The following is a 12,484-nucleotide window of genomic DNA, read 5'->3' as shown; positions in this document are numbered from 1 at the left end:
CTCAATTCCATCAAAACTTTATCTGTTAACAAATCTGAATGTTTTGAATATCAGCGAAAACAGCATCACATGTATTCCAGGTGAAATTGCTGTGTTCAGTCAGCTGAGCCAACTTTTCCTTAATAAAAATAATATTTCACAGCTACCTGCTGAAATTGGACAGTTAATAACATTAGAAATCCTGAATTTGAAAGAAAACCAACTGAGCATTTTACCAGAAACTATAGCCAGGCTGAAGAATTTGACTGTTCTCAATTTAGACCAAAACAGGCTTTTTGTTTTTCCAAGAGCCATATGTCTGCTTCCAGAGCTGACAAAGCTTAGCCTTTCAGGAAACTCTCTTCGAAGCTTACCAATGGAGATTTCTGAGCTGAAAAACTTGAGTGAACTGTCATTAAATGATAACAAGATAACCTTTTTGCCACTACAGTTTTTTGATTTGTTTAATCTTGAAGAACTAAGATTGTGTGGAAATCAGTTGGCTAGCCTTTCAGAGCAAATAGAGAAACTACAGGAACTACGGATTCTGCAACTAAAAAATAATCAGTTAAAACATCTTCCAAATGAGCTTTCCAATTGTGTAAGAATTAAACAACTTTTACTTGATAGCAATCAGCTCAAAGACCTGCCTTTAAGAATAGGCAATCTTTATAATATGACAGAATTCTGTGCCAGCAAAAATGAACTGAAAACTTTGCCAGTGGGTATGTCACATGTTGCCCATCTTTCAGTTCTGGATATTTCTCATAATATGGTGGAATACATTCCTATTGAACTCAAAAACTGTTTTAGAATGACAAAAATCAACTTTAGTAACAACAATCTTCAACAGTTTCCAGTGGCATTATGTTTAATAACTGAGTTGAAGTATTTGAATCTTAGTGGCAACCACATCTCTGAAATACTAGTTAAGTTGTGCTGCTTGAGAAACCTGGAAAACCTCATCCTAAGTGCAAATAACTTTACTTCATTTCCAATTGAGATATGTAAACTGTGGAATTTGGATTATTTGGATTTGAGTCAAAATGGAATTGATTCTATTCCAGTGCAAATATCTGCTTTGTATAATCTTCAAATTCTACTTCTTCAAAATAACAAATTTTACAATTTTTGTTATAATTTATGCAGATTGTCCAACCTGACTCTACTAGATATATCTAACAATCAAATAGAAACTCTTCCATGGGATATTCTAAATCTACAGAATATTTTGGAGATCAATCTTTCTAATAACCATTTTAATTTATTTCCAATTGAACTGTGTCATTTAACAACATTAAGAAAACTGCAAATCAGTCAGTTGGATGGTTTTAAGGTATGGGTTAGGATACAGCAATGATTGAAATAATTTGTACAAAGAACTGCTGAAGTATGGATGGTTTACATTTTTTAAAGGAACAAATTGATAAATATTTGAAATATATAGACATACATTGCTAAGGGGAGGGAATGTGGCAATGGAAATAATTTTGTTCTACTCAAGTGCTAAAACATTGGATTAATACAAAAACAAACTTTTGTTGATTTATGAAATCCGAATTATAAACAGAATGCTGGAAGTATGAAGCAGATCAGGCTGCAACTGTGAGGACAGAAACTTCACTTTTCATCAGAGCTGGGAAAAGTTAGAAATGGAATCAGTGTTAAACAAATGATAGTGGGGAGAGCAAGAATAACAAAAGGGGAGGTTTGTGGTAGGGTGAAATACAGAAAAGATTAAATGACAAAAGACTTGATAGTAGAGGGCCAAAATGAGTGGAAATGATGGAAGTAAAACAAACAAAAGTTGTATTTACACAAAGTGTGGATGGCAAACCGTTGAATTGATGTTCTACAAAATCAAAAACAAGGGATAGCAAACAAGTCTGATAGTGAAATCTCCAAAAGATAATGTATCAAACTGGGGATTGAGATTATAGTCTGAAATTGTTGAATCTGGAAGGCTATAGAGTTACAAATTGAAAGATGAGGTACTGTTCCTCAAGTTTACATAGAGTTTCATTGGAACCATTGCTGGACACAAAGATCAGGGTAATCAGCATGACAGTTAATTAGAGAATTAAAACTACAGACAATGGGAAACTGAGACTATGCTTGTAGATTGAGTGGCAGTACTATGGAAAGCAGTCACCTACTCTGCTTTGTTGCATTCTAGACAACAAATAGTATGCTAAATGAAAAGATAAATCGGTAAGTACATTTTCAGGTGGAGGGATATGAGAGTAGTAGAGCATAAGAGAAGTCCTTCAGCCCATCGACTCTGTTGACTATCTACATTAATCCACTTTCCAGCACTTGCCCCACTGCTTCGAATGTTGTGACAGATCAAGTGCTCTTTCACATACTTGGTGAAGTTTCTCGATAATGCATTCTAGATTCCCAACACACTCTCATTTGTTTGGGTGAAACAAATTTCTTCAAATACCCTCTCACGTTAAAAGTTTGTCCTTGATTTTGACTCTTCGACTAAAGAGAACAGCTGCTACCTATCCATCATGTGCTTGCACTTCATAATCTTATACAGAGGAACCTCAATTATTCGAAGGACACAAGCAGGGAGTATTTCTTTCGGTAATCGAATTCCGGATAATCGAATACCGGATAACATTGTTTAGCCAAGAATCGGGACCTTGTGATCTTGCCAGATAACTCGATATTCAGGTAATCGAATGGTGGATAATCGAGGTTCCTCTGTACACCTTAATAAGGTTACCCCTCAGCCTTCTCTGCTCCAATGAAAATAACCTGAGCATATCCAAGCCTTCTTCATAGTAAAATGCTCCATCCCAAGCAATGTCCTGGTGACGTGATCACCACCTAAAACATTCTATCAAACTTGTTAGGCATGACCTCCCTCTGACAAAGTCATGCTGACTATCCCGAATCAAACCTTGACTCTCTAAGTGGAGATTAACTCTCTCCTTCAGAATTTTCTTCAGAACATTTCTTACCACTGATGAGAGATTCAATGGAATGCAATTCTCTGCTTTATCTCTACCATTCTTCATGAAACATAGAACCACATTAGCTATCCTCCAGTCCTCTGTCACCTCCCCTGTGGATAGAGGTATTAAAAATTTGAGTCAGGGGCCTTGTAGTTTTCTCCCTTGCCTTTGAGATACAACTCATTTGAGCCTGGGGACTTGTCCACTGTTATGCCTGCAAAACCTCAAATACCTCATTATTCCATATGTCAATATGGTGAAGAAGCTCACAGTGCCTCTCCTCAAATTCTATACCGATATCCTCATTCTCCAAAGTGAAGACATGTGAAATTCTCATTTAATATTCTATCAATGTCCTCTGGCTCCATGAATGATGCCTTCTTCATCCCAAATAGACCCTCCTCTTTCTGCTTCATATAGAGTCAAAGAGATGTACTGCACGGAAACAGACCCTTTGGTCCAACTTGTCCATGCTGACCAGATAGCCCAACCTAATCTAGTCCCATTGCCAACATTTGTTCCATATCCTTCCAAACCCTTCCTATTCATATACATCTAGATGCCTTTTAATTGTTGCAATTGTACCAGCCTCCACCACTTTCTCTGGCAGCTCATTCTGTACACACCTTCTGTGAGAAAAAGTTGCCTCTTAGGTCTCTTTTGTATCTTTCCCCTCTCCCTAAACAAGAATATCTTTGATTCTCCCTTCACATCCAAATAATTTATATAAATGACAAGAAGTAGTGGACCCAGCACTGATCCTTGTGGCACACCATTGGTCACAGCCCTCCAGTCTGAAAAACAACCCTCCACCACCATTTCTACCTTCGAGCCAGTTCTGTATCCAAATGGCTAGTTCTCCCTGTATTCCATGAGAACCAACCTTGCTAACCTTGTCAAACACCTTACTGAAGTCCATGTCCACTGCTTTGCCCTCATTGATCATCTTTGTTACTTCTTCAGAAAACTCAATCAAGTTTGTGAGCATGATTTCCCATGCTCAAAGCCATGCTGACTATCCCTAATCAGTCGTAAATCCTGTCCCTCAGGATTCCCTCAAACAACTTGCCCACCACCGATCTCAGGTAGATAGGATGGTGAAGAAGGCATTTGGTATGCTTTCTTTATTGGTCAGAACACTGAGTATAGGAGTTGGAAAGTCATGTTGCAGCTGTACAGGACATTGGTGAAGCCACATTTGGAATATTGTGTGCAATTCTGGTCTCCTTATCGAAAGGATGTTGTGAAACTAGAAAGGGTTCAGAAAGGATTTATAAGGATGTTGCCAGGGTTGGAGGATTTGAGTGAGAGGGAGAGGTTGAATAGGCTGAGGCTGTTTTCCCTGGAGCATTGGAGGCTGAGGGGTGACCTTATAGAGGTTTATGAAATCATGAGGGGGATGGATAAGATAAACAGACAAGATCTTTTCCCTGTGGTGATGGAGTCCAGAACTAGAGGGCATAGGTTTAGGGTCATAGAGTCATAGAGATGTACAGCACGGAAACAGACCTTTCGGTCCAACCCGTCCATGCCGATCAGATATCCCAACCCAATCTAATCCCACCTGCCAGCACCCGGCCCATATCCCTCCAAACCCTTCCTATTCATATATCCACCCAAATGCCTCTTAAATATTGCAATTATACCAGCCTTCACCACATCCTCTGGCAGCTCATTCCATACATGTACCACCTTCTGCATGAAACAGTTGCCCCTTAGGTGTCTTTTATATCTTTCGCCTCTCACCCTAAACCTATGCCCTCTAGTTCTGGACTCCCCGACCCCAGGGAAAAGACTCTGTCTATTTATCCTATCCATGCCCCTCATATTTTGTAAACCTCTATAAAGTCACCCCTCAGCCTTCGATGCTCCAGGGAAAACAGCCCCAGCCTGTTCAGTCTCTCCCTGTAGCTCAGATCCTCTAACCCTGGCAACATCCTTGTAAATCTGTTCTGAACCCTTTCAAGTTTCACAACATTTCTCCGTTAGGAAGGAGACCAGAATTGCACGCAATATTCCAACAGTGGCCTAACCAATGTCCTGTACAGCCGCAGCATGACCTCCCAACTCTTGTACTCAATACTCTGACCAAGAAAGGAAAGCATACCAAACGTCTTCTTCACGATTCTATCTACCTGCTACTCCACTTTCAAGGAGCTATGAACCTGCACTCCAAGGTCTCTTTGTTCAGCAACACTCCCTAGCACCTTACCATAAAGTGTATAAGTCCTGCTAAGATTTGCTTTCCCAAAATGCAGCACCTCGCATTTATCTGAATTAAACTCCATCTGCCACCCCTCAGCCCATTGGCCCATCTGGCCCAGATCCTGTTGTAATCTGAGGTAACCCTCTTCGCTGTCCACGACACTTCCAATTTTGGTGTCACCTGCAAACTTACTAACTGTATCTCTTATGTTCACATCCAAATCATTAATGTAAATGACAAAAGTAGTGGGCCCAGCACCAATCCTTGTGGCACTGCACTGGTCACAGGCCTCCAGTCTGAAAAACAACCCTCCACCACCACCCTCTGTCTTCTACCTTTGAGCCAGTTCTGTATCCAAATGGTTAGTTCTCCCTGCAATCCATGAGATGTAGCCTTGCTAATCAGTCTCCCATAGGGAACCGTGTCGAATGCCTTACTGAAGTCCGTATAGATCACATCTACTGCTCTGCCCTCGTCAATCGTCTTTGTTACTTCTTCAAAAAACTCAATCAAGTTTGTGAGACATGATTTCCCATGTACAAAGCCATGTTGACTATCTCGAATCAGTCCTTGCCTTTCCAAATACTTGTACATCCTGTTCCTCAGGATTCCATCCAACAACTTGCCCAACACTGAGGTCAGGCTCACCAGTCTATAGTTCCCTGGCTTGTCTTTACTGCCCTTCTTAAGGCACCATGTTTGCCAACCTCCAGTCTTCCGGCACCTCACCTGTGACTATTGATGATACAAATATCTCAGCAAGAGGCCCAGCAATCACTTCTCCAGCTTCCCACAGAGTTCTCGGGTACACCTGATCAGATCCTGGGGATTTATCCACTTTTAACCGTTTCAAGACATCCAGCACTTCTTCCTCTGTAATCTGGACATTTTACAAGATGTCACCATCTGTTTCCCTACAGTCTATATCTTCCATATCCTTTTCCACCATAAATACTGATGCAAAATATTCATTTAGTATCTCCCCCATTTTCTGTGGCTCCACACAAAGGCTGCCTTGCTGATCTTTGAGGGGCCCTATTCTATCCCTAGTTACCCTTTTGTCCTTAATATATTTGTAAAACCCCTTTGGATTCTCCATAATTCTATTTGCCAAAGCTGTCTCATGTCCCCGTTTTGCCCTCCTGATTTCCCTCTTAAGTATCCTCCTACTGACTTTATACTCTTCTAAGGATTCACTCGATCTATCCTGTCTATACCTGGCATATGTTTCCTTCTTTTTCTTAACCAAACCCTCAATTTCTTTAGTCATCCAGCATTCCCTATACCTACCAGCCTTCCCTTTCACCCTGACAGGAATATACTTTCTCTGGATTCTTGTTATCTCATTTCTGAAGGCTTCCCATTTTCTAGCCGTCCCTTCACTTGCAAACATCTGCCTCCAATCAGCTTTAGAAAGTTCTTGCCTAATACCGTCAAAATTGGCCTTTCTCCAATTTAGAACTTCAACTTTTAGATCTGGTCTATCCTTTTCCATCACTATTTTAAAACGAATAGAATTATGGTCGCTGGCCCCAAAGTGCTCCCCCACTGACATCTCAGTCACCTGCCCTGCCTTATTTCCCAAGAGTAGGTCAAGTTTTGTACCTTCTCTAGTAGGTATATCCACATATTGAATCAGAAACTTGTCTTGTACTCACTTAAGAAATTCCTCTCCATCTAAACTTTTAACATTATGGCAGTCTCAGTCGATGTTTGGAAAGTTAAAATCCCCTACCATAACTACCCTATTATTCTTACAGATAGCTGAGATCTCCTTACAAGTTTGTTTCTCAATTTCCCTCTGACTATTAGGAGGTCTATAATACAATCACAATAAGGTAATCATCCCTTTATTATTTCTCAGTTCCACCCAAATAACTTCCCTGGATGTATTTCCGGGAATATCCTCCCTCAGCACAGCTGTAATGCTATCCCTTCTCAAAAATGCCACCCCAACCCCCCCCCTTCTCTTGCCTCCCTTTCTATCCTTCCTGTAGCATTTGTAACCTGGAACATTAAGCTGCCAGTCCTGCCCATCCCTGAGCCATGTTTCTGTAATTGCTATGATATCCCAGTCCCATGTTCCTAACCATGTCCTGAGTTCATCTGCCTTCCCTGTTAGGCCCCTTGCATTGAAATAAATGCAATTTATTAGTTCTACCTTGTCCCTGCCTGCCCTGACTATTTGACTCACATTTGTTCTCTGCTGTACCCGTCTCAGATTGATCTCTTTCCTCACTATCTCCCTGGCTCCAATACCCCCCTCCCCCCACCCCCATCTTACTAGTTTAAATCCTCACAAGCAGTTCTAGCAAATTTCCCTGCCAGTATATTAGTCCCCTTCCAATTTAGGTGGAATCCATCCTTCTTGTACAGGTCACCTCTACCCAAAAAGACATTCCAATTATCCAAAAATGTGAATCCTTTTCCCATACACCAGCTCCTCAGCCATACATTCATCTGCTCTATCCTCCTATTCCTGCCCTCACTAACTCGTAGCACTGGAAGTCAGAGGAGAAGATATAATACGGTCCTAAGCAGCTACCTTTGCACACAGAGGGTGGTGTGTGTATGGAATGAGCTGCCAGAGGAAGAGGTGGAGCCTGGTACAATTGCAACATTTAAAAGGCATTTGGATGGGTATATGAATAGGAAGGGTTTAGAGGGATATGGGCCAAATGCTCGCAAATGGGACTAGATTATGTTGGGACATCTGGTCGACATGGATGTGTTGGACCAAAGGGTCTGTTTCCGAGGTGTACATCTCTATGACTCTAATTTTATCCACCATGCTGTTTTGTGCCCCCAATCCTCCCCCCATCTTTAACTCATCTAATTGCTTTCTTAAGTGCTACCCTCACTTCCTACACTTTATGAGGGCATCTGTTGATTTGCTTCCTTTATACGTACTAAAATGTCTTTTCCTTCTTATTCAGTCCTAAATATTACTAGACATTCAAATTCACAGTGCTTGGTGCTCCTAAAATTGACCCTAAACAAAATGTGTTGGGCTTGCACTTTCCCCCATTCCTTTTTGAACACCCCACCACTGTTCAGCTGTGGATATTCCCACAAGAAACTGTTCCCAGCCTACTTTTGCCAGGTCCTTCCTTATTTTAATAAAATCTGCCTTTTTTACAATCAAAAAATATTATTTGCAAACCATCTTTTTCCTTTTCTAATATATGGTACTGTGAATACTTTCGCTATAATGCTTTCCGCTTCCCTCCTTACTGCAGTAACCAACTCTTTAATTAATAACGCGATACCATCATCTCTTTTAGATCCTCCATTGTCTCGTCTGAAGATCCTATACCTCAAAATGTTGAGTTTTCAGTCCTGCCCCTCCCTCAACCATATCTCTGTGATGACAACAACATTGCAATTCCATGTGTCTGTCCTGTAGTATTCCTCGCATTGATATAGAAACCAACCAGCTTTACTCCCTTGAAACTCAACTCTCTGTGTCTTGGTTGTTTTACTACCACATGCTGTGTTTCTATTGTACAAATACTCTGTGTACCCTTGACCTGCCAAATAGTTTAAACTCCTCCCAACAGCACTAGTAAACCCACCCACAAGGATGTTGGTCCCATTCTGGTTTGGGTGCAGACCATCCCATGTTTGGAGCTTAGAAAACGAGGAAAGTGGAGGCAAAACAGCAAGGGTTACATATCCAGCATCTGTATAGGAAATGAAAGGAAGAGAAAGCAGTGTTGCATGTGATGCAGGAGTGGACAAGGTGTGGCATAAAGGATGGTTCTTTGTAATAATAAAGTGGGAGAGGAAGATGTGTTTGATAATTGCACCATATCACTTTTGTAATATAAGAAATGTTGTAGCCAAAATATAAATGAAAAGACTCCACAAACAACCATGAGATAATGACCTTAATAATTTGTTTTAATGATGATGGATCGATTTTTTTGGGAGCAACAAAAGTAACGCACACCAAAACTCTCACCAACGTGATCTCTGGGAACTCTGAGAAAATGAAGGCCTTAATTGCCAGCAGGATCCCTTATTGGGGATTCAAAGGGGTCATATAATTCTAGATTTCCCCACGTAGTGCAGAATTCCTATCCGAGAGCTGCCAATGGCTACTACCAGTAATTCCCTTGACATTTCAGCAGGAATACCTGGAGAAAGGTAAGTGAGAGCAACATGAGGATTGCAGGAAGATGAGGATTGCAAGAAGATGGTCAATTTATGGACAAGTGATTTGGCTCTCAGAAGACACCCACCTTCCCAATGTCATCTGGGAATGCCTTTGAACAAAGGCTTACCCTACAAGACCATAAGCAACAGTGTTTGCTTTTCAGTGTTCTATATATGCGTCTCCCATGTGTCACTATTTAAAGGCCAGCAGTGATGGAATTAGCAATCAGGCAGGAAGATGCTCACAAATTGGCTGTAATTGGGAAAACACAACTGCAGTGAAGTCTACCCTACATTTTCTCATACAATCAAACAGAACCCTTCCCTTCTCAGAAATCTCCCAGAGGGAGCTATTGAATTCCACCCGTTTTTTGAGAGATAAATAATTATTAAATCACCAAGAAGAATCGTATGCTCTCCATAAGAGTAGAAATATACAAGAACTGTCATGAAATGCTGGACAACTGGGGTAAGGCCTTGGAGGATTACACTGTGGTAAACCATCCACAGCAAACTTTAGAAAGAATGAAGATATTTTGAGATATTCTTGGCTCATAAAGGGTTAAAACACATCATTTAGAATTTATATTTTGTATGGTTTCATAAGCAACAAATCTTTTAATCTAAATTATATTTTGTAGCCCTTCGTAATGCAAAATTGTGTGCTGGTTAAATGATTTTTCAATTCACTTCAAGAGTTTGGATTCATTGAAAACTAGAATTGAGAAATCTAAACTATGGTTTATGCCACGATTCAGATAATTGTTTTCAGTTAGCTATCATTCTGGAAGACTCACATATCTAACATTAATGTCTCATCATTAATGTTTGAGTATTGCTGTTTTATACTAAATATTTAATTTGTGGTTAGTAACCAGAGAGTTTAAATTTACCTATTTAATACCTGTCAATTTACAGACACTAATACATAGTATGCACTGTCCACAGCTTATTCACAAGAAATCTATCAGGTGAAATGTTTCTCATCACATACACTGATAAACTTTGTTATGACTGTCACAATGACAAGTACAGCATAGTAATGACTTGATTTTGTCAGTTATCTTTTTTTAACAGATAAAAAACTTACCAGATGAATTGTGTAATTTGACTGAATTAAGAGAGCTTGACATATCGTACAATGCACTGACATCCATTCCAGCCAACATTGGAGAAATGAAGAATTTGGAAAGACTTGTAGCTGCATATAATAAAATAACCTACCTCCCCAAATCCTTAACAACACTTACCAATCTGCTATCCATTAACTTAAGAGGTGAGATTGCTGTAAAAATGGTAAAGAAAAAGCAATATTACATCAGTAGCATCTGCTGCATTGGAAAGAGATGGCAATGTAATTTTTACAATTGAATTGTGCTTGATATATGGAACAATATCTGTTTGTCATATTTAAAATTTGATTGATTGGAATGGTTGATTTCTGAGAAATAACATGTTCATATATAAACAGAGATGCTCTATATTTTGAGAACAGCAGTAACACAAAGAAACTACACACATGAGAAATGATTCTCTTCCTCTGTCAGGTGATGCACCTGAAATCAATTGTATTTTCAGTTTGAATTGATACATTTAGGCTGTGCAATGGGTTGATCCAGGACTTTTAATCACATTTAATCGGTGTCTTCTTCTTGGACTATTGCACCAATTAGATTCTCACTCTATATTTGCTCTTGTCTCAACCCCTCATATTTTTGAACATCTTTATCAGTTCAATTTTGAAGAACATTCATACCAGATTTGAAAATCAACTATTTCTCTCTCCACATACGCTGCCATACCTGCTGAGTTCCTCCAGCGTTCTGTGTGCTTGTTTCAGATGTCCAGAATCCATGTGTTTTGCCTTCATTCCGTAACCATTGTCTGCACAATGCATGTTTCAGCCTTTGCAATGCCAATGAAAAGCACTCTGAAATATGAGAATACAAAGATTTCATGCCACCAATTTACATAATAAATGCTGCTACTTTTGTACAGGAAGGCAATGCATTACTTAAGAAGATGCCACCTCTGATTATTTGAGCAGCAGTCCTCTGTAAAATCTAAGCATGGGACTTGAATGAGAAAGCATTCGGTGCTATTGGATTAGGAGGTTATGCTGGTTATCTTTCTTCATATTGCATTCTATTCCGTATAATAATCAGTGGCACAATGCATTTGCTAGCAGCTCCAAACATTTCTTGGGATCAATTAGTTATGATATGGGTTGCTAACTTTCTTCCTAGCAACAAGCCTTGCTCCAGCTGACATGGCAGTGTCATTTCTGATGTCAGGGAAACCATATCTTCTAGTTTCATGGAGGGGAAGGCACCATATTTAAATGAAAGTAAGACCAATTTAAAAGCTAAACATTTGCATTCATTCTTTTTGAGGGAGGATTGCTAACATGCTGACCAGCACTATCAGATGTATGGTTATCATATAGACAAACATAAAAGATTCAGGTCGAAGAAACCTCTGTTTGTAAAAGCTTGGTTGCTGGCACCAATAATTAATTTGTGTTCAGATATGTCAGAACTCACCCAGCATCAACTGTATAGTTCAAAACAAAGCTTTGACCATCTCTCGAACATTTCAAAATGCAAAGGGGTTCTATTTCCAGATGATTGCTGCAAAGATCAATCATAAAAGGTGACTGTGGCTGGGTAGAGATTATCACAAACAAGAGTAGCTATGGATTCCATCTAAAGAATTGAGATTTGGTGCTAATAAAGGATGAGGGGTCTCTCCACACTGCAATGATGGGTTTCGGTATTATGCTGTCAAGAAAAGGATAAAAGCTGGGCAGCAAAAGTGCAGGCAGTGAATAGTTGAAGACCAGGCCTGGAATTGAAGCGTATAAGGCCCTTCCTCAACAGCTTCCATAGTTGAATACATTGCACATGCCTGCATCGCTGTAATTTGAATTTTCCTCTGCACCTTAATTTTATTTTATTTCTTCATGGGATGATGGTGTAGTTGGCTGGATCAGCATTACTTGATCATCCATAATTATCCTTGAGAAGGTGGTGATGATCTACTTTCTTGAACTGCTATGGACCTTGGGGTCTAGGTACACTACTGTTGGAAATGCCAGGAATTTGTACAACAAAGCCTAGGCAATACCCAGGTTATAGGCTAATCAGTGGTAAGTAATATTCATGCAACACATATG

The 12,484-nt window shown here is 39.8% G+C and overlaps 1 protein-coding gene across 2 annotated transcripts in view; it reads left to right on the top strand.

Moving 5' to 3' along the window:
- The window catches only part of LOC140480647 (leucine-rich repeat and death domain-containing protein 1-like), a 258,495-nt gene that overhangs the window by 224,274 nt on the left and 21,737 nt on the right, over positions 1–12,484 (top strand). For both annotated transcript variants that reach the window (XM_072575795.1, XM_072575796.1), the window contains exon 2: positions 10,387–10,585. In XM_072575795.1, the coding sequence (XP_072431896.1) occupies positions 10,387–10,585 (199 nt within the window). The remainder of the gene's footprint in view (positions 1–10,386; positions 10,586–12,484) is intronic.

The sequence above is a fragment of the Chiloscyllium punctatum genome, chromosome 8 (assembly GCF_047496795.1).
Source record: "Chiloscyllium punctatum isolate Juve2018m chromosome 8, sChiPun1.3, whole genome shotgun sequence".
NCBI lineage: Eukaryota > Metazoa > Chordata > Chondrichthyes > Orectolobiformes > Hemiscylliidae > Chiloscyllium > Chiloscyllium punctatum.
The sequence above is the reverse complement of the archived record's forward strand: the minus strand, read 5'-3'. Positions and strand labels throughout refer to the sequence as shown.